General features: G+C 35.2%; 2 protein-coding genes across 3 annotated transcripts in view; one reads left to right on the top strand and one right to left on the bottom strand.

The window, feature by feature from the left end:
* The window catches only part of LOC125650663 (uncharacterized), a 196,027-nt gene that overhangs the window by 19,467 nt on the left and 152,341 nt on the right, over window positions 1–24,219 (bottom strand). The window contains exons 50-59 of the mRNA XM_056166606.1: window positions 23,135–23,314; window positions 22,484–22,582; window positions 17,896–17,990; window positions 16,579–16,844; window positions 15,086–15,178; window positions 8,371–8,473; window positions 6,594–6,825; window positions 5,119–5,297; window positions 2,579–2,681; window positions 247–429 (exon numbers count right to left, since the gene is read on the bottom strand). Of these exons, the coding sequence (XP_056022581.1) occupies window positions 247–429; window positions 2,579–2,681; window positions 5,119–5,297; window positions 6,594–6,825; window positions 8,371–8,473; window positions 15,086–15,178; window positions 16,579–16,844; window positions 17,896–17,990; window positions 22,484–22,582; window positions 23,135–23,314 (1,533 nt within the window). The remainder of the gene's footprint in view (window positions 1–246; window positions 430–2,578; window positions 2,682–5,118; window positions 5,298–6,593; window positions 6,826–8,370; window positions 8,474–15,085; window positions 15,179–16,578; window positions 16,845–17,895; window positions 17,991–22,483; window positions 22,583–23,134; window positions 23,315–24,219) is intronic.
* On the top strand, window positions 11,003–14,429 carry LOC125650670 (uncharacterized). Of its 2 annotated transcripts, none has more exons than XM_048879138.2 (2): window positions 11,003–11,187; window positions 12,854–14,429. In XM_048879138.2, exon 2 carries the CDS (start codon window positions 12,899–12,901, stop codon window positions 13,823–13,825), a length of 927 nt encoding a protein of 308 aa, XP_048735095.1. In that variant the 5' UTR covers window positions 11,003–11,187; window positions 12,854–12,898; the 3' UTR covers window positions 13,826–14,429. The 2 variants fall into 2 exon arrangements, with proteins under 2 accessions (XP_048735095.1, XP_048735096.1); XM_048879139.2 differs by lacking the exon at window positions 11,003–11,187 and adding an exon at window positions 11,225–11,248 and having other exon boundaries at window positions 12,854–13,959.

Here is a 24,219-nt window from a genome sequence, read left to right as displayed (position 1 = left end):
TACCTTATACTACTATAGAACAATGCCTACCTGTAATCTGTAATTAATGGATTATACCTTATACTACAATAGAACAATGCCTACTTATAATCTGTAAGTAATGGACTATACCTTATACTACTATAGAACAATGCCTACCTGTAATCTGTAATTAATGGACTATACCTTATACTACTATAGAACAATACCTACCTGTAATCTGTAATTAATGGACTATACCTTATACTACAATAGAACAATGCCTACCTCACTCCGCCTCCACCTGTGACCAGTGCCCACTACACAGATGATCATAGGGATGTTCAGGACAGTACATGCATACCGGAACTCTTTACAGCAGCTCGGAGAATCCACGTAGTCATCAGAAATACAGGCCACCATTACTTTACACTCCAGTAAACCTTTCGCTATCTCATCAAACAACCCATTCTGTAATGTATAAAACAAGAGGCCAATGGGCCACATCGCTCACCTGAGCAGGAGTTCCTAGCAATAAAGAAGCTTGAGCACAACTATCATTATACAAGCAGCTTTGTTCAGAAAAAAAACTTTTCAAAGGTAACAACTAAAAATTCATTAATTATCAAACTTGACTACAAATTCATTAAATATCATATGCCCTTGGAGACGGGTATGGCCTTTCATATTGACAAATTTCATGTAAGGATGCTTTGTGCCAATTAGTTTGGTTCCCTTCACATGTAAAACTTTGAACCCCCATTGTGATCCCACCCTAACACCAGGGGTCATGATTTTTATAAACTTAAATCTCCACTTTGTCAGGAAGCTGTCATGAAAATTTTAGCTTTTCTGGGCCAGTGGTTCTTGAGAAGAAGACTTTTGAATGACCAAATCCTATTTTTGTGATTATCTCACCTTTGAAGGGGCCCTGGTCCTTCATTTGTATAAACATGAATTCCCTTCACCTAAGGATTATTTGTAAGAAGTTTGATTCAAACTGGCCCTGTGGTTCTGGAGAAAAAGCTATTCTAATATATCAGCATGTAAAACTTTGATCCCATAATGTTGCCCCACCCTATCCTTTGGGGCATGATCTGAACAAATCTTAATCTACTCTATACCAGGGAGCTTTCACTTAAATATCCACTCTTTATAGCAAAGTAGTTCTTAAAAAGATTTTTAAAGATTTTCCTTATATATTCACTTGTAAAACTTTTATCACCTATTGTGGGCCCAACATAACCCCAGGGGTCATGATTCTAACAAACTTGAATTCCACTATGTCAGAAAGCTTTCAAGTAAATTTCAGCTTTTCTGGCCCAGTGGTTCTTCAGAAGATAGTCAAATGACCCCCACCCTCTTTTTGCATTTTTGTGATGATCTCCCCTTTAAAGGGGGCATGCTCCTTCATTTAAACAAACTTGAGTCCCCTTCACCAAAGGGTGATTTGTATCAAGTTTGATTGAAATTGGCTCAGTGGTTCTGGAGAAGATGAACATGTGGAAGTTTACAACAACAACGATGCCAACGATGGGCAACAGAAAGTTTTGATCAGAAAAGCTCACTTGAGCCTTGAGTTCAGGTGAGCTAAAAACAGTAACCATAAAGCCAAACATGTTTTAATACCAGAAAAAGTACCTCACAGATACTACACAAAGGGGTTAATAAACAATAAATATGGGGATAAAACATGGTACAATGCAGATAACACCCTGAGATACAGGTACTACAAAGGAACAACAAGTACAAAGTGTTTTTCTGTATTACTGGACTTGTCAATCATCAATTTACAAACTTACTATTCCATGCCTCTCCACATCAATTTACAAACTTACCATTCCATGCCTCTCCACATCAATTTACAGACTTACCATTCCATGCCTCTCCACATCAATTTACAAACTTAACATTCCATGCCTCTCCACATTAATTTACAATCTTACCATTTCATGCTTCTCCACATCAATTTAACACAATTTACCAAACTTACCATTCCGTGCCTCTTCACATCAATTCACAAACTTACCATTCCAATCCTCTCCACATCAATTTACAAACTTACCATTCCATGCCTCTCCACATTAATTTACAAACTTACTATTCCATGCCTCTCCACATCAATTTACAAACTTACCATTCCATGCCTCTCCACATCAATTTATAATCTTACCATTTCATGTCTCTTCACATCAATTTACAAACTTACCATTCCATGCCTCTCCACATCAATTTACAAACTTACCATTCCATGCCTCTCCACATCAATTTACAAACTTACCATTCCATGCCTCTCCACATCAATTTACAAACTTACCATTCCATGCATATATCTCCACATTAATTTACAATCTTACCATTTCATGCTTCTCCACATCAATTTAACACAATTTACCAAACTTACCATTCCATGCCTCTTCACATCAATTTACAAACTTACCATTCCAATCCTCTCCACATCAATTTACAAACTTACCATTCCATGCCTCTCCACATTAATTTACAAACTTACCATTCCATGCCTCTCCACATCAATTTACAAACTTACCATTCCATGCCTCTCCACATCAATTTATAATCTTACCATTTCATGCCTCTTCACATCAATTTACAAACTTACCATTCCAATCCTCTCCACATCAATCCAACATCTGATAGAGTTGTCCTCCAGGTAAGTTTTGATCTGTCTTGGATCTCCAAATCCCAGTGATGTGGGACCAGCCCTACAAAAAATGACATGAAGTATACTGCATTCAATGGAGAAAAGTAACAAGAGTAAAGCATTCCCTCACAATAACTGTAAAATTGTTATAACATGAATCTCCCTGATATAATTCCTTCCTGTGAAACAAACCTTTAAATACAGTCAGAACAGTTATTTTCTTCATGAATTTTGTTATATCCATGTAATAGTTTTGATTTTTATAATTCCAAAACATGTCTAAATTTCTTATATCTAGTGTAAATAATGTTACCTTTACTATTCAGTTATTTTCCTGTCCTTAATTCTTTGATTTCTTTCCTGTTTTTGAATATTTCCACAATTTTATTTTGTTTTGAGAAAGCACGTGTATTTTGACAGGGAAAGGTCCTCCATTTTGACAGTTCTCTCGAAGTTATTTATAAACAACGTTTCTGATTGGTCAAGGGTCTCAGCTTTAAACGTTGCAGATTTTATGTTTCACTCGTTGGGCGGGGTATTGTGAAGTCGAGTTGGATTGGTTAAAGGGGATATAAAAACGTGAACGCGGCTTGTTTAACTTCATTTTAGGTTGTGGTAAAGAATCTCCAGGTTCGACCACTTTTCTTATTCCCTACTAATATTAGCTAGGCATTGTACAAGCTTTTGCTGCACGATTTTCTCGCCTAAATTTCTATTACTGTCCCATTTTGACAATGAATTAAATTCTTTTTGATATTGAATCCCAACCGTAAAGTCTGGCTCAAGGTGAAGTATATCTCTTACCTAGGGAAATATTATTTATTTTGTTAAATACGATTCTCTCTTGTTTTTTGTATTATGTTTGTCTATGAATATTAGAAAGAATAGTGTATATTAACCCATGCTTATATTTTCATATTATTTAATAACTTTTAAAGTGATGACTTGTCAACGATGGTGATTGGTTGAAAAATTCGTTTGATTTCTCTGTCAAAATTCGTTCGGAGTTCATCTGCACTAAGCATGCGGGACTACTTTTCTCTGGAATGCGTCTTCCCCGATCTAATTTTAGCGCTACTTACAGAACGGGATTTCCACACAAGCATTTATAGAATGACATGCATTCGTTTGATTTTTGTTTTTCATTGCTATCAAAAATAAGCACAACTAAAGATATGAATAAAATACAAATTAATTTAAAGAAAGAACATACATAAGCAATGACGTGACAGAATAGTCAACTTGATGACGTAGACCACTTACTGGTAGAAGCAGACAGATTACACGAGTTCCCGGTATGAATCGTCTGCTTTACAAGATCGATAACATGACGGAGCAAGTGGCGACTTCTGATCTAGCTGGTAAATATTAATGAAATTGAACTGCATCATATGGGGCTCAGTCAACGAGTGCGTTTTAGATGATGAGGTGTTGAACTTTTTACTCGATATTGAAATGGAGCCGAGTTGCATTCCACCGTTCCAACGACACAACCAGTGTTCAACGTCTCCTCCAACACAATGCAGCATAAATCCAGTCACCACTTGTTATCTTCCTTTATATGTAATTCAGCTTTTAACCATTGCACCTTTAATTTGGCGTATAATTCATTTAAATCTGCACAGTAACGGTTCCTGACCTAAATGCACAGCCATGCCGTTTTGTTGTTGTTTCATTCTTACATAATTATATGTATTCCTACGCGCCATTTCAAAAACGTTAATTCAAGTTTTTCGATGGGAGAAACTATTTGTTTTTCTATCTTAAAAACATAATTAAATGATAAGAAATAAAACTTATAATTCTTTGTTTGATGCATGTATCAAACGAAACATTGGACGGAAAACTTTTTCATCAATGCGCTACACGTATTGATGAAGTTTTCCATCCAAGGTTTCGTTTGATACATGCATCAAACAAAGAATTATGTTTCATTTCTTAAATCCAAAAATGATGATACAAGCAATTTACATATCTATTTCTTTTATTCATATTTTGAAATTTGATTTTGTTTATATGTACAAGTTTTTATTCACATTGAAAAGTCATTGCTTTCAAGAAATGCAAACATTGAAACAGTGTACATTTCTTACAAACAAAATATTGGTAACTCTTGGTACCCTAGTGTATCACAGCTTATACCCAGTTTTACTGGTACCCTGTTTCAAAGTTTATACCCAGTTTTACTGGTACCCTGTATCACAGCTTATACTCAGTTTTACTGGTACCCTGTATCACAGCTTATACCCAGTTCTACTGGTACCCTGTATCACACTTTATACTCAGTTTTAATGGTACCCTGTGTCACAGCTTATATCCAGTTTTACCTGGTACCCTGTATCAAAGCTTGCTATTGCTGGAGTCCAGTTTTACCTTTAACTGGTATCCAGTATCACAGCTTGTGCCCATCTTTCAGTACTCGGTGGCAAAGCATGTGTCCAATTTTAGCCTTACTTACTATATAGCTACCCAGTGCCACGACTTGTGACTAATTTTACCTGGTGCCCAGTTCCACAGCTTGTGCTGAGTTTTTCCAGCAGTAACTGATAAAACATTCCGGGCTCTCTCTGTGTTTGGCATTTACAGATAAGTTCATCAGCTCATCCAACTTTCCAAGGAGCTCCTGGAACTTGCTGTCATAGTTGTACTTCTTGGAATTAATCATGTTGACAAAAGACTACAAAAAATGACTTATTGTTATGGAAATAACTAAGAAATAAGGTAAAAGATGTATATATTTGTGTGCGTGTGTATGCAAGTATGTAATGAATTTCAGTTCAGAAATTATATGAGGGCATGAAATGCAGCACTTTACACCTGCATAGTTCACGAAAAGTAGAAGTGCTTAATGAAAGATATGCTGGCATGAAGCATTGCTGTTCATGCCCTCGTAGTTTCAATAATGAAATTTATTTTTCATAGTTACATTTTACTTTCTTGATTATTTCTGTCAGAATTTCCAGTCATTAAAATAATTGTACTATTATATTTATCAAGATTCATACACATATTGTTCACATTCATGATGAAATGGCTAATTGGTAAATTAGTTATTGAAGGCAAAAAATGTAAATATAAGGGTATGAACTGTGATGCTTCATGCCGGCATACTTTGTGAAGCACATTAGCAAAAAATATGTTGGTCAGAAGTGTTGCAGTTCATACCCTGATATATTTTCAAAATGAAATTTATTTCTTATATTTACATTATATTCTATTTAATTTCTGTCAAAATTCCCAGTCATTGAAATATTTGTACTATATATATTTATCAAGAGTCGTACCTGCATTGTATACAACTGCAGTACATCAATTCATAAGAAAATGACTATCATTACAATTTGTAAAGATATCAAAGTTAAAAACATTGGAATATTTTCATTTGTTTGTGTTTGTTTGCTTTTAACACATCATGAAAATAAAGTACAATAGGTAGAATTATTATACCTCAGAATGTTTTTGCTATATAAATGTTAGGTGAATAAATTTGCTATTTCTTCTAGATAACGCTAGCCGTGAAATAGTTTTTGAACTATCTGCCCTAGGAAAATAGTCTCGAAACTATTTACCGGATGCCATATTTTCCCACGTTTTCTTTTCAAAATTAATTAATTTACCACTCAGATCACCTCGGTCGATTCCATCTACCGAATGTTAGTTTACTTCACTTTGGTATGTCTGATACAAGTAAAGTCTACTTTGGTATAATAAAACACCTATTTACTGACTATTCAGACAATAGCAAGTATATTGTCCCCCTCAACAGCAACTATTTCCCTCGGCTGCACCTCGGGAAGTTGCTGTCTTAGGGACAATAAACTTGCCAGTAAATAGGTGTATACTAAACATCCAAATACATGTAGTCTCCAACACCTCTGGATGTCTTGTTCATGTCCAGCACATTATTTCAAAGTACATAAGCTTCCCACATTTAATTCCACATGCTTGGTAGAGAGGACTATTGGCTACACACCACATCAGGCAGCAGTAGGCCCAGGTTGGTTTTCCTCCAGGTGAAGTTATCCTCTCCCACTACAATCACCACCATCGGCTTCCCCAGGGTCAGTTTAGCATACTTCAAAATGTCCGTACAAGATCGGTCCTTTGCGTAGCTGGTGGAAATAAACACGACAAAGATTGTGGAGTCCATGAGAGCTCTGGCCATTAGGTCTGTAGAGTACCGGTTGTTCTCCTCCGGAAACCAACTGAAATGGAACACCGGGGTGAGAACATACACAATATTATGATACTGGACAATAATACTGATCCCTCAGTGTTTAAGTGCATCAGCATTTCTCTCCAATTCTTACGAATATTTTTACAGTAATGCTGGAGTTCTGAACTGAAAAAAAAAATTGTCTAAACAGAAGGTAACACTCTGGTAGTCCAATAAATTATTGTCATGGTAGGCATGTAAGCACAATAGCTTGGAATCATCACTGCTATGTTGTCATGGTACTAGGTGTATAAGCTCAATAAAGAATCATCACTGCTATGTTGTCATGGTACTAGGTGTATAAGCTCAATAAAGAATCATCACTGCTATGTTGTCATGGTACTAGGTGTATAAGCTAAATAAAGAATCATCACTGCTATGTTGTCATGGTACTAGGTGTATAAGCTCAATAAAGAATCATCACTGCTATGTTGTCATGGTACTAGGTGTATATGTATAAGCACAATAAAGAATCATCACTGCTATGACCTTGAATGTCATACATAGATCAAACTTTATTAATAGTACTTCATTAAAAAGCTGGTGTCTGAGTCAAAAATTCTCAAATGGGATGTAAAACAATAGACCTTATGAACGCCGATAAGTCACATAGGAAAAGTGTTCACAAACTATTTTACACCCTCCACCCCTCAGATCCACAATTGGAATCCTCCTGTCCCTACAATATACACATCAGCAAATGGCTTTGAAGTATTGTACAAAATGTCAAGTCTATCGGATAAGCAATATAGGAGGAGAAGCATTCACAAGCTATTTTAACATCCTCCACCCCTCTTAGATCCACTATAATGTTTAGAAAAATATTTGGATCCTCCTGTCCCAATAATATGTACATTTAACAATGGCAATGAAGCATTGTACAAAGTTTCAAATCTTTCTGATAAACCATATAGGAGAAGCATTCACAAGCTATTTTAACATCCTCCACCCCTCTTGGATCCACTATAACGTTTAGGAAAATATTTGGATCCTCCTGTCCCAATAATATGCACATCTAACAATGGTAATGAAGCATATTGTACAAAGTTTCAAATCTTTCTGATAAACCATATAGGAGAAGTATTCACAAACTATTTTACATCCTCCACCCCCTCTTAGATCCACTATAACTTTTAAGAAAATAATTGGATCCTCCTGTCCCGACAATATGCACATCTACAAATGGCAATGAAGCATTGTTCAAAGTTCCAAATCTATCATATAAGCCATATAGGAGGAGAAGTGTTTACAAGCTATTTTACACCATCCACCCTACTTAGATCCACTATAACTTTTAGGAAAATAATTGGATCCTCCTGTCCTGACAATATTCACATCTACAAATGCCAGTGAAGCATCGTACAAAGTTTCAAGTCTATTCAACAAGCCATATAGGAGGAGAAGCATTCACAAGATTTTAAGACAGACAGACGGACGGACACAGACAGAAAGTACAAAAACAATATGTCTTCCCCTGAAAGAGGGGAGACATAACAAGTAATTTTCTAGACAATCAGTTCTTATATTTCCTCACCATGTGTATCCTGCATTCTTCAAGTCTCGGTAAACTTGAGCGGGATGAATGACATTTTTGTCATCAGCAGGGGCATCAGCAACACAGTAGGAAAGGAAAAGATCTGAAATCACAATTAATCGTACACTCAATCATCATAAACTTAGAGTGCTATATAGCAGCACAAAGGAAAAGATAATTAGACAGATAGGCGATTCCTATATACCCCCTACCCAGGATAATTAGACAGATAGGAGATTCCTATATACACCCTACACAGGATAATTAGACAGATAGGGGATTCCTATATACCCCCATACACAGGATAATTAGACAGATAGGGGATTCCTATATACCCCCTACACAGGATAATTAGACAGATAGGTGATTCCTATGTACCTCCTACACAGGATAATTAGACAGATAGATGATTCCTATATACTCCCTACACAGGATAATTATACAGATAGATGATTCCTATATACACCCTACACAGGATAATTAGACAGATAGGTGATTCCTATGTACCTCCTACACAGGATAATTAGACAGATAGATGATTCCTATATACTCCCTACACAGGATAATTATACAGATAGATGATTCCTATATACACCCTACACAGGATAATTAGACAGATAGATGATTCCTCTATACTCCCTACACAGGATAATTAGACAGATAGATGATTTCTATATACTCCCTACATAGGATAATTAGACAGATAGATGATTCCTATGTACCTCCTACACAGGATAATTAGACAGATAGGTGATTCCTATGTACCTCCTACACAGGATAATTAGACAGATAGATGATTCCTATATACTCCCTACACAGGATAATTAGACAGATGATTCCTATATACTCCCTACACAGGATAATTAGACAGATAGATGATTCCTATATACACCCTACACAGGATAATTAGACAGATAGGTGATTCCTATATACACCCTACACAGGATAATTAGACAGATAGATGATTCCTATATACACCCTACACAGGATAATTAGACAGATAGGTGATTCCTATATACACCCTACACAGGATAATTAGACAGATAGGTGATTCCTATATACTCCCTACACAGGATAATTAGACAGATAGATGATTCCTATATACTCCCTACACAGGATAATTAGACAGATAGGTGATTCCTATGTACCTCCTACACAGGATAATTAGACAGATAGATGATTCCTATATACCTCCTACACAGGATAATTAAATATATAGGTGATTCCTATATACTCCCTACACAGGATAATTAGACAGATAGGGGATTCCTATATACCCCCTACACAGGATAATTAGACAGATAGATGATTCCTCTATACTCCCTACACAGGATAATTAGACAGATAGATGATTTCTATATACTCCCTACATAGGATAATTAGACAGATAGGTGATTCCTATGTACCTCCTACACAGGATAATTAGACAGATAGGTGATTCCTATGTACCTCCTACACAGGATAATTAGACAGATAGATGATTCCTATATACTCCCTACACAGGATAATTAGACAGATAGATGATTCCTATATACTCCCTACACAGGATAATTAGACAGATAGATGATTCCTATATACACCCTACACAGGATAATTAGACAGATAGGTGATTCCTATATACTCCCTACACAGGATAATTAGACAGATAGATGATTCCTATATACACCCTACACAGGATAATTAGACAGATAGGTGATTCCTATATACTCCCTACACAGGATAATTAGACAGATAGATGATTCCTATATACTCCCTACACAGGATAATTAGACAGATAGGTGATTCCTATGTACCTCCTACACAGGATAATTAGACAGATAGATGATTCCTATATACCTCCTACACAGGATAATTAAATATATAGGTGATTCCTATATACTCCCTACACAGGATAATTAGACAGATAGGGGATTCCTATATACCCCCTACACAGGATAATTAGACAGATAGATGATTCCTATATACCCCCTACACAGGATAATTAGACAGACAGGTGATTCCTATATACACCCTACAGAGGATAATTAGATAGATTGATGATTCCTATATACACCCTACACAGGATAATTAGACAGATAGGTGATTCCTATATACACCCTACACAGGATAATTAGACAGATAGATGATTCCTATATACACCCTACACAGGATAATTAGACAGATAGGTGATTCCTAAACACCCCCTACACAGGATAATAGATAATTAGACAGATAGGTGAGTCCTATATACACCCTACACAGGATAATTAGATAGATAGGGGATTCCTATATACCCCCTACAGAGGATAATTAGACAGATAAGTGATTCCTATATATACCCTACACAGGATAATTAGACAGACAGGTAATTCTTATACACAAATAATAATAAATGCATCATACTTCTACAGTATTGTGTGTCAATAAAACGCCTGAAAATCAATACTGACGTGTACAAAGAAATAAAGTTTGTGTACACATCATTCAAATTTCCTTATTTGATAAGGGTGATGACAGAGGTCTGGCCCACAGTGATATTACTTGTTATGTAGATAACATTTTATGTCATAGATAAATTCTTCCCAGTTGTATACTCCCTAAATTATGTACTTGTAAATATCTGATTCATGCTTATTAACACATCTAGAACAATCAAACTTTTAAAAATGCTAAGTATTGGTGCGTGTGATTTTAAAATTTTGGATTCTTAAGACATTTAAATGTACAATCTACCCAACTGCTATGGGCTGGGCTATTTATAACTAGTGATTCGAATCAATACCGCCTAGGTAACCTGTGCTATAAATAGGACCGATCTCAGGACACAGGGATAGCCAGGTAAGAAATTGGTTGAGGGGAAATTATTTGGATTAAGAGTGCATGGGTAGACATGAACAATGTAACTCTGAAATAGGTGTACTAACTTAATTATTTCAGTCCTGATTAGTACTGTCAACTTACATATACTAATATTGAGATACCGAGCAGCCCAAGACTGAGGTTATCATGATTATAACTTCCCTAATCTTTCTATGTGATTATAATGTTTAACAACTCATTCACTCTCATTGGAACCTTATCTAAAAAAAAAATTGGCATCCAAATTTTTTCATTCAGATATTATAGCTATATAATTTGAATTTGGATTGAAAATGATTTCCATCTAGTATGATCCTAGGCCTATATATAGCTGTGTTAATTTCTATCATCTAGAAATAAACTCTTACATTTTCAAAGAGTATACCCCCCCCCCCCCCTTTAAGACTCTCACTCAACATGCATATACTTTAATTCTGAATTCCATCTTGTAGAACTCAAATGATGTAAAACTCATTCTTCCCACACACTCTCCTTAGCTAGGTGTATGTACATGTATTGATTAAGCATTATTTAAAAAAAACTGGAATTCTCTACCTCTGGCCACTAGCTGCTATGTGCGACCCTGTTGAGTCATTCAAAACAGCTGTTTCAGCTTCATCTCATCAATAGTTATAAACCTCAATCATTTGTTTTTTTTTTCTTCTTCTAACAAACGCTATGGCACCACTTTCATAAATGATATACATGCAATCTACAACAGGTTGAAGGCGATCATTTATCAAGTAGAAGTAAAAGATATGTCATGAGCTCAACGAAGGTCGTTTGGTTAAGGTCAAGGTTATTGACAAAAAAATCTAATATGAAACAGTGTATGTTTGCAATGGAGAGAAAAAAAGAAAGTCCATACTTGACACAAAAAGTTACATAAGAAAAGATAACATGTCATGACCTTGGATTAAATTCTGTTGATCAAGCTAGGTCACCTGTAAAATGTTAGAATATTACATGTTCTAGGCCATGAGTATGCAATAGATACACACCACTATATACACATATCATATTTGACATAATGGTTATGTATTATACAAGACTGACAATATCTGATTAATATACAAGACTTCTTTCTAATATATGTTTTCATAGAATAATTCTCAGGTTTATTTCATTTTTTCATCCTAAATTCTAAATAAATGCATGAAAAGGGTGAAAATAACAAACCGTTCCATGCATCAATCTGATACATCCTATACAATTAGTACTTTATAAGTAATACGAAATACATGCTCTACATATTTCCATGCTAATGCAATTCTATATCAGCATTTTCCAATTATGGGGGCATAAATATTGATACCTTAAATCATTTCTTCAACTGGCATTGTAACATTGTGCCTAAATGAACTTGACTTCAAGATTCAAAAATAAATTTTGCAATATTCTAAGCCAGAGCTTAATTCCTTTACAGCAATTGTTGTTACAATGTACTTGTGACAACAGTTACATGTAATATTACAATTGACTAGTAAACATTCATTTATATTGTTATTTCATTATGTGGATCAATTAAGTTATACAGTTTAAGTACATCATTAGACCAGAGGAGCAAGTTACAAAATCACCTATCTCTAAAAAAAAAAAAAACCATTCTAAGATTCGAATTTAAGCAAGACATTTTATATTTCAGACTGAAATTTGGTTTATAAAGGTCAGTTTGTTGTGATCCTTTAGTATGATGGACTGCTGCTGTGATGGTAGAATCGAGGACCATGATTTATGCAGAGAGTACAAGAGGATAGCCCCACCTAAAAAATCCCGATCAGACGTTTTCGCTCCAGATGGGGTGGTGGTCAGAGGTGATGTGTCATGTGACTTGTGTGATATTTACGAGAATGTGAATCACCACTGTGTAGAATGCAACCAAAACATGTGCAACTGGTGCAATCATCTCCACCTGAGGTGTAAAGCCAGCTTCAAGCACCACCCTGTCAGCATCCAGCTGTGGAAGAAACAGAGGGATAGCCTCCAGTGTCCGGTTCACGAGGACTGGCAGCAAACTATCTACTGCTGCTACTGCTGCAAGTTTGTGTGTGGGCAGTGCAGCAAGAATCCGAACACGCCCGACGCGAGACCTTGCAAGGTCTTCAGTAGTAAGAAAGAAGAGATACAACACAAAATGAATCTGTTAAAACAAGGAAAGATAACTCTGGAAGGAATAACTGAAGAGGAGCATAAAATGTTAAATGATTGTTTGATGGAGGACAAAAAGAATCAGATCACCTTGGTGGATCAAATGCAGGAAAAGATACAGGAAGAAATTGATGAGAGTAAACATCTTATTTTTGGGTACAGAGAAAGTTTGGAGAACTGGTATACTCAAATCTGTGAAGATTTTGTCGCCAAGATTAAAAAGTACAAGAAGAAAGCCGCTAACGTCCAGGGAAGGGAGCTGATCCGACTCTACAAATTTGCACAGAACGACATAAACAAGCCAAGAGAGCATGTTCCACCTATCTATAATATACCTCCCCCCAGATTCATTCCAGGACGCCCAGGAGTGTGGCCCATTGAGGAGCAGTTTGGACGGCTTGAGTATGATGACCTTCACATTCAGTGGAGAAAGCACATCATGCTGTATAATTTCTTGTGTACCAATTAACATGCTTTTAATTATATATCTCTCATAGAAAATGACATGCAAGGGAATAAGATGCTATGCTTATCGAATAGAATTGATCTTAGCTGGATTAAAAAACCTGTCATTATACTGAGAGTGTGATGTCAGATCAATATTATATTGTGTTTATTCATGTTGCTTATAGTGCTCATTTACTGTACATTTTGACCAATATTCAAAACCCTGAAATTCTTCATTAATATTTTTTCCACTAACTTAATTCTTACATGTATTATACATACAACAGGATTGGATTTATTTACTAGCTAATTGTGAATTGTTTTACAACTGTCTTGAATTGATTTATTTACTAGCTAATTGTGAATTGTTTTACAACTGTCTTGATTTGTGTATATACAATTTATGGCATTGCAAGTCACACTTTAACATCTTTTTCAAGTGTTAGTTTGATCTCAAATATGGACTTACTTTGCATCATGAATTTTATTATACTCATAGACATAGACAATTCTTATCTCACTATGTAAAAGCTTATGTAAAGCTTAATTTCTCACATTTTTAATTGTTAATTTAAAAATGATGCATGTATCCAATAATCATGGGAATAAATATTTGAGGAATTCTACCATTAGTGTATTAACAGACACATGCTCAATTGCTAGTATCTGCTCAGAAAACAACAACACCGGTTTTTTTTTCAATCTGTGTATAGCCTAACATCTGGGGTTCTTTATGCTATAAAGACCGTAGACTCTAATCTGGTTTCATTACATGGGTCTCATTTTGAAATTTATGTAATCTACATAATTTCACAAAAATTCAAATTTTTATATATACAATAAAACTTATAGCAAAGTGCTGGGAACAGACAATTTTGATTCATTATAAATGTTATTTCCTATATCCAGTAAGTTCATGATATATGTTATAAAACTACAGGGAATGAAAATCACTTTGCTGAATGCAAGAATTCATTACAAGAGTGTTTGCTGTAACCATGTTTTACCGTATGTACAATGTGAGTATACTACACGTAGTACAAAATCAAGGCAACTTACGAAAGTTTCCTCTTGTACATAAATCTAGCAAAAAATAAAGTCTTCAGAAATTGCTAGTAAGTGAATGTTTGGCTTCCTGACCTATTGCTAGTAAGTGAATGTTTGGCTTCCTGACCTATTTTCGCTGGTAAGTGAATGTTTGGCTTCCTGACCTATTTTCAATAGTAAGTGAATGTTTGGCTTCCTGACCTATTGCTGGTAAGTGAATGTTTGGCTTACTGACCTATTTTCATGTTGCGCCGTAGATCCTGTAAGCCACTGACTGCTTTCTGAATGTGGACATCAAAATCGTTGTTGCTTGTTGGAGGCATTACAGCTGAAACAATTTTAATGGACTCTGTTAAAATAATTTTTGTATGATATTCATCTACATTTTTTGGTATCAGACAAAGTATCTGTTTGTCATTATTATTTGTAAACAGATTTGATTTCATCATTGAGTACACAAAATGTAGTTCCTCGGACTTTGCAGTACGAGGCTTTTCTATTCAACGGCTTTGTAAAAGTACTTTATAAAATCAATAGAAAACATATAAAACAAGAGGTACTGTGAGCAATGCTCACTAAGAATACCCCCCGCTTACCCCAATCTCCCAAAGGGTGTTGTTAATAGGTATAAATTACCTCTTTCCTGGGTGTAAAAATATAGTATGCCTTTGTAGAAGAAAATGGAAGATATAGTCCGAACACAAATCCATGGCATAAACCTATAATTTTGACCTTGAGATCAATGGTCAAGGTCATAAAGAGATCATGAATGTACATGACACATAGTCTCATGGTGATACACCCATGCCTTATGGTATGACTATGTCAAAACCCTATAACCGATTTTGACCTTGAGGTCAAAGTTAAAGGTCATATAGAGGTCATGAAGGTACCCAACATATCGTCTCATGGTGATACACTCATGTGTCAAGTATGGTATGCCTATGTCAAAAAACAAAGAAGTCATGGCCCTGACACGAATCCATTGTAAAAACCTTTAATTTTGACCTTGAGGTCAAGGTCATATGGAGGTCATGAAGGTACATAACACATTATCTCATGATGATACACTCTTGTGTCAAATATGGTATGCTTATGTCAAAGAACAAAGAAGTTATGGCCCTGACACGAATCCATTGTAAAAAACCTTTAATTTTGACCTTGAGGTCAAGGTCATATAGAGGTCATGAAGGTACTCGACACATCGTCTCATGGTGATCCACCTGTGTGCCAAATATGGTATACCTAAGTCAAAGAACAAAGAAGTTATGGCCCGGACACGAAACTGCACAGACAGACAGACAGACGGACGGACGGACAGACAGAGTGATTCCTATATACCCCTCCTGAACTTTGTTCAGGGGGTATAAATATACATTGTAGTTGATACAACTTTCTTACAACAAAGATATTATCTCTAAATGTTCATCACATTCCTGAATATATTACAGATTACTCAAATGGTATACTCATAACCCAGCAATTGTGACAAAATTTTGTCATTTGTCCAAAATTTTAGTCATTGTCCTTTTTAACAATTTACATTATCAAGTTCTCATGGGACCCCCAAAACCAACTGGCCAACGTCAACCAAACTTGGCACAGAATATTCTTAGGCAAAGAGAAAGCAAACTTGAATTCCCTTCGCCCAAGGATATTCTGTGCCAAGTTTGGTTGACGTCAGCCAGTCGGTTTTGGGGAGCAAACCATCACAATAAAGCTACTTACATTGCAAGTCCACAACAGAGATGGTATGGAAGTAGGCCATACACTGCAGAAAAGGAGCCTTCAGCTCTATTGCCCTGCGTATGGTAGATGCTAGAAACATGTGGGGGTCCTTGGTCGAATGCTTCAGACAGTCGGGGCAGGAGATTGTGAAATCATAATTCACCCCCTGGTAGGCTTCCAGAATCAGACTCTCAAACACCTCGTGAATATGGAACAGAACAATCTCTGGCATCTTGCCTTGGACTTTGACAACCATTTCTGTGTCCCTATAAAGATGAGCAGAGCTGTGCTAACAAGACCAATACATTTTTTACTCATTCAAACTCAGCTAGTATTCATCCTTCATAATAGTCTTATCTAGTGGTTGTGAAAGTCTTTAAATACATATGTACTTTGTGATAACTATGCTGTCTGGGTTTTTTTTCTTTTCTTTTTGTTGCATGTATAGTACAAGTGATGTCACAACAGCCATATTATGCCTGGTTACCATGGCTCCATAGTGCATGGCATGATACATGCATTATGGATCCATAATACATCCATTTGAATTTAAGCACATAAGGAACTCTTAAAAGCATTAATGATTTTTGTGTTATTTGCACTGCAACAAAGTATCACACAACTGATAAAATGTATATATCAACAAGACGTGTCGGTACGACATGAACGCCCTGCTGAAATTCAGGTTTTAAATATTCAAAAGTCCGAGGAATGTAAAAATAACATTGAGTGCAAATGAAACAAAAATATCACAGAATATCACACTGGTGCTTTTGTTTTCTAGAATCAGATGTGAAGAGAATTACTTTACTTAGTTTTTCTTAGTTTGCAAGTGCGAGGTGGACCTTATGTTGAATTAATATTTTGCACTAAGTCAAATTACTTAATTACTGATACACACTAATGCAGAAAGAAAGAACAGACAATACCTTACTATATCCAGTTTGACCTTTGACTTCAAAATTAATAGAGGACATCTACGTCTTGGGGGAAACCAGTGTTTAGAAATTGATTTCTGTTAAGCAAAGGGCTCTCAAGATAGTGAGCAGGCAATATCTTTCTATGTCCAGTTTGACCCTTGATTTTTTACTGTGTGACCTCAAAATTAAAAGGGGACATCTACGTCTTAGGGGAAACCAGTGCTAAAGATTCATGTCTGTCAAGCAAAGGGGTCTCGAGATATTGAGTAGAAAATATCTAATTTTACTTTGACATATCGATTGACATACCAACACTTATCAAAGAGTGCATTAAAAAGAGAGAAAAAGAGTTGCAAATAACAGAATTGTGCTATAAACATGTAAATAAAAATCTCACTTGAGTTGCTGTAGTAAGGCTATCTGTCCATCTTTCTTTAAGTAAGATCCCTTTTTCCAGATAATATAGTAGTCAGAATACTCCTGCAATCTCACCTGTAAAACATAGTGAAATATCAGAGCAGATCACAGTAAGCAAGGTTAGCAATGCTCTATATCAAGACAGTCACAGGCTTACAAAGTAGATATCACAAAACAGTCACTGGCTTACAAAGTAGATATCACAAAACAGTCACAGGATTACAAAGTAGACATCACAAAACAGTCACAGGCTTACAAAGTAGATATCACAAAATAGTCACAGGATTACAAAGTAAATATCACAAAACAGTCACTGGCTTACAAAGTAGATATCACAAAACAGTCACAGGATTACAAAGTAGACATCACAAAACAGTCACAGGATTACAAAGTAAATATCACAAAACAGTCACAGGATTACAAAGTAGATATTACAAAACAGTCACAGGATTACAAAGTAAATATCACAAAACAGTCACAGGATTACAAAGTAGATATCACAAAACAGTCACAGGCTTACAAAGTAGATATCACAAAATAGTCACAGGATTACAAAGTAGATATCACAAAACAGTCACAGGATTACAAAGTAGATATCACAAAATAGTCACAGGATTACAAAGTAGATATCACAAAACAGTCACAGGATTACAAAGTAGATATCACAAAACAGTCACAGGATTACAAAGTAGATATCACAAAACAGTCACAGGATTACAAAGTAGATATCACAAAATAGTCACAGGATTACAAAGTAAATATCACAAAATAGTCACAGGCTTACAAAGTAGATATCACAAAACAGTCACAGGATTACAAAGTAGATATTACAAAACAGTCACAGGATTACAAAGTAGATATCACAAAATAGTCACAGGATTACAAAGTAAATATCACAAAATAGTCACAGGCTTACAAAGTAAATATCACAAAATAGTCACTGGCTTACAAAGTAGATATCACAAAACAGTCACAGGATTACAAAGTAGATATTACAAAACAGTCACAGGATTACAAAGTAGACATCACAAAACAGTCACAGGATTACAAAGTAGATATCACAAAACAGTCACAGGATTACAAAGTAGATATCACAAAATAGTCACAGGATTACAAAGTAGACATCACAAAACAGTCACAGGATTACAAAGTAGATATCACAAAATAGTCACAGGCTTACAAAGTAAATATCACAAAACAGTCACAGGCTTACAAAGTAGATAACACAAATCCGGTCATGAATAGTAGATATGAGCGCAGTCAAAAGATCAACAACAGTATATATTAAAACATTAGCGATAGCAGATATCAAAAGGTTAAAGGTCAGCAATAACTGATATCACGCAATCAAAAAAAGAGCAGCAACTGTATAGGTGCTGAAACAGTCAGCAATAGCAGATTTCGAAACAGTAATCATCAACAACAAGAGATTAGAGGGGGAAAAAAACAGTCTTAAAGAGGTTCGCACCTGAGATTAGGAGTAAAGTTAATTTTTTGGGAAGTGTATTTTTGATTTCTACATTGAAGGATCGAGAATTAGGAAATTAAAAAGAAAAACTTTGGTTGCAATCCTTGTTATTGAGCTACAGTGTTCTAAACATGACCTTTTTGAATGTATAAATTAAACTTGATTTGTCTGTTGGTGTCAACACAACATATGCAACACAAATCAATCATTACATAAAATAGATACATAATCCTGTCTTCTAACAATACAGATAAAAAAAAGTTTAATACAAGTAATTGAAATAAATAATGACCTTTTTGCACTTGATATATGAGAGACAAAAATCATCATATAAAATTTGAGAGTTTAAAAGGACATATTAGGAGTAATGTCAATTTCTAAAATTTCACATAGTTTTCAAGGCCTTATCTTAAAATTTAAAATGGAACTGCAAAAAAAGGGCTTTGTAGATCAAAATTTTTAATTGGTGGCAAAAATACTGAATTTTTATACAAAATTTCAAGTAAATTAATTTAAACTTTTTCAAGAATCGGTGTTCTTTTTCGAAAAATATATCAACCAAATTAATAAATAACAACATCTGAACTAGTTCCAAGTCTGAACTACATGTATCATAAATAACAAGAGGCCCATGGGCCTAGAATCGCTCTTCTGATACATTGTAGAACAGGCAAATATTCTCACTAACCAAGATTCATCAATTAACAAAGATTGATGATGTTAAGTCAAATAGTACCTGAAAATTTAAATGTAATTGTCCAAAAGTAGGTCACAGTGACCTACTTTTGGTCGACACACTAAAGACTAAAGATGCATCAACTGACAAGTCAAATAGTATTCAAATATTGCCGTCAAATTCCAAAAGAAGGCCACAGTGACCTACTTTTTGGTCGACACACTCCAAAAACTCAAGATGCATCAACTGACAAAGTTTGATAATTGAAGTCAATAGCATCTGAAATATTCAGATGTAAACATCAAATTCCAAAAGTAGGTCACAGTGACCTACTTTTTGGTCGACACACTCTGTAGACTCAAACCCATCAACTTACAAAGTTTGATGATTGTAAGTCAAATAGTATCTGAAATATTCAAATATAGCCATCAAAATCCAAAAATAGGTCATGGTGACCTATTTTGTGGTCAACAAACTATGAAGACTCAAGATGCATCAACTGACAATGTTTGATGATCCTTAGCTTTCATAGTGTCCAAAATATGCATCTAAAATTGAAAATGTGCAATTTGAATGTCTGCAAAATTCAAAAAGTAGGTCACTGTGACCTACTTTTTTATAAATATGTTTTGATGCCTCTAGACACATCAACTTACAGGGTTTGATGATTCTAAACTTCTCGGCATCTGAAATAACAACCTAAAAGGTATTCATAAATGATTAGCCATAAAATTCAGAAAGTAGGTCAAGGTGACATACTTTTTACATGATGCAGTTCAGGGTCCCATGATCCATCAACTGATAACTTTTGATGATTATAGGCTCAAAAGTGTCCAAGATATGCATCAAAATCCATTTAACAATAATTACCTACGAAATTCATAAAGTAGGTTACCATGACCTACTTTTGAAAGAACATGATATTAGGTCCTAAGATGCATTAACTGACAAAATTTGATGATCCTAGTCCTTATACTAAGCAAAATATCAAAGTTTTAACAAAACAAAATTTAAGGTCAACTTTGAAGTGACCTTGAGACCACACCCTTTGCCCCAGGATGATGCCGTGAACAATTTTTTTATTTACAACCTATCCTCATCCTTATGCATAAGTTTGGTGATAATTTGCCCAGTGGTTCTTGAGAAGAAGATTTTTTAGCAACTACTACTTTTGTTTGCATTTTCCTAATTATCTCTCCTTGTTAAAGGGTCACAACCCTAGTTTTAGTACAAATGAAAGCCCTTGCTTGGGCCAAGGTTACCCTGTGACAAATTTGACAAAAATTGGACAAGGGGTTCTTGAGATATAATACTTTTTCCAAAAAGTTGATGCACACCGCACGCCAGACATATGGCCATATGATTAGCTCTTTGAGCCTTCAGCTCATAAGAGCTAATAAAACTGAAATACATGTATAAGGAGTATAAAAATAGAGGATATATTGGATGAAACAGAAACTGTAATATCTTGCAGATTTAGAACTTTTTGATTAATCAATCCTTCCACCACAAAATATAGTCCCTGCCAAACCCTTTCAAAATTTGAATTGACACAAAATTTTTCAACTGGATAGGGTTCAGTAGTAGATGCGTAATATGTTTGCACTAATGGGATCAGTATTGAACCAGTAAATATTTAGTTGTAGTATCCTGCACAATTTTGTTCAAAAGCTCAGGAGCTAACTTCCTTATGGAGGTATGCTACACCAGAGAAATTTGATGTGGATGAAAAGTGAAGGATATGTACAACAATATTTTGAAATTAAAAACTTTCAAATTTACTTTATTTAGTCTAAAAATGCAGTTTTAGTAGAAAGCAATTTGAAAAAAAATTTAAAACCTCCACTGGACTTGAACCCGCAATCTACAGTTCAGCAGTCGAAATGCTAACCTACTGATCTACTCAGCTAGGTGATGATTTTTTAAATGAATAGACAAATATTGCCAATATTTTCATCCATGTTTTAAAAGGAAGTCAGCCATTATGACAATGTAGAGTACCTCCTTAAAATCAATAATAGTAGACACATTTGTATCAGATTTGTTAATGAATCAACAGCTGTAGATATCAGGCAGACAAAGGTCAACAACACAGTTAATGTAGATATCAAACCTGACAAAGGTCAACAACACAGTTACTGTAGATATCAAACCTAACAAAGGTCAACAGCTGTTGACACCAAAGCATCCAAACCTCAACGTTAGTCGATATCAAAACAATCAAATGGTCGATGTCATGAATAGTAGATATCAAAACAATTAAAAGGTCTGCAATTTGATATTTTGAAGCAACCAAATGGTCAACAGCATCAATTATCAAAGCATCAAAAAGGTCAACTATACAGTAGTAAGACATCAAAACAGCCATAGGGTCCTCCATCAAAACAATCATTAATACATGTATCACTGTGAGGCCGGACGTACCTGTCCTCTGTTGAAGAGTCCAGCCGGAAGGTAATCAAACAGGTACATCATTTTCGTCTCTGTGATCCCCTTCTTTTTATCAGGCTCTGGCCATTCAAACTGTGAAGTAATATATTTGTTCCTTTTAGCTGATAAAGGTACACATGTACATGGAGAAACTTAGTACAAGCCAAATGTTTTGAAAACCAAGATGCACAGTAAAATATCAATCACATGAACCAGCTTTAATATAATATCATGACTGAGACATGGATCTCCTCTGAACTGTTGGGTTCTGGTTCTTATCTTGGATTTAGTTTCTGGTTGGAGACATGGAACCAGATTGACTATCTCCTCTGAACTGTTGGAGTCTGGTTCTTATCTTGGGTTTAGTTTCTGGTTGGAGACATGGAACCAGATTTATTTCTCCTCCAAACTGTTGGGTTCTGGTTCTTACCTTGGGTTTAGTTTCTGGTTGGAGACATGGAACCAGATTGACTGTCTCCTCTGAACTGTTGGGGTCCTACCTTGGGTTTAGTTTCTGGTTGAAGACATGGAACTAGATTTATTTCTCCTCCAAACTGTTGGGTTCTGGTTCTTACCTTGGGTTTAGTTTCTGGTTGGAGACATGGAACCAGATTAAATGTCTCCTCTGAACTGTTGGGTTCTTACCTTGGGTTTAGTTTCTGGTAAAAGACATGGAACCAGATTAACTTTCTCTTCTGAGCCATCTTCTGGGGGAATGAAGAAGGTCAGATCAAACTCCTCAGTCAAGCGTAACAGCCACTCATGCAAGGACTCTGGGTAATCCTTCCACACTATGTTCAGATCTTTATGGTTAAGTCTTCCATTCTATAATCAAAAAAAAATATCATGATATTTTCTAAAATCACCAAAGCAACCAAGGCAACATCCCTGTCACAAAATAACTATCAAATGCATATTTTATAGAGATCTGATCTTACGATATTTAGAAATACATTTAGTAGCAAATTAAGTTAATTGAAATTCAGTCCTGGGAAATGTGTGAATTTATTCAATACATGTAAAAGATGTGTAATTGACACTTAGTAATTTTATCAAAGACAAATATTTTCAACTTTTTCTCAGGTAAGAGGCATAGCCTAAATTCAACAGGTGTGAAGCCCAGATGGAAAAAATGAGAAATATACAAGAAGTTGTGTGTCGCGAGTATGCATGTGCACTATATCTAGATTTTGCTGTGAACTATAAAATTACCTGACAATTTTATCTGACTACCTGTACTTCCATAATTATTCATGATTAAAAATATTTTTGGGATTATCATTTTGAATACCTGTAATGAATTGAATGTGAGCATATGACAGTCTTGTAGTGATTAAAAAAATATCTTAATGCCATTTTTATTTTCCCTTCCTTTTTGTATTAATTACAATCAGATAATGCTATCATGCACTTCTATGTGTTGAAGTCTCATGCTGTTCATGTCATTGCTGAACCATGGCTATTGGTTCTATATTGCATGTTGTTCATCATTGAGATAGGAATTCAAAATTTATTTGGCCATTGCAAATAATACAGCTTTGAAATCTTTTGATATGTTTGAATCTAATGTCAACTTTCATTCATAAATTCACAATCACTAAAGCACAAAACATCATATGACATTGTGCAGATTGCAAATATCATAAAAACAGCATATATTTAAAAAATCTTGTCATCTTAAATATTTCAGATTTCAAAAATCGATTTTGATTTCATTAATGCAAGGTGAA

This window comes from Ostrea edulis, chromosome 5 (assembly GCF_947568905.1).
Source record: "Ostrea edulis chromosome 5, xbOstEdul1.1, whole genome shotgun sequence".
NCBI classification, from domain to species: domain Eukaryota; kingdom Metazoa; phylum Mollusca; class Bivalvia; order Ostreida; family Ostreidae; genus Ostrea; species Ostrea edulis.
The sequence above is the reverse complement of the archived record's forward strand: the minus strand, read 5'-3'. Positions and strand labels throughout refer to the sequence as shown.

Excerpts from the sequence above, each read along its gene's own strand:
- LOC125650670 (XM_048879138.2), top strand. The coding sequence starts at position 12,899 with ATGATGGACTGCTGCTGTGATGGTAGAATCGAGGACCATGATTTATGC.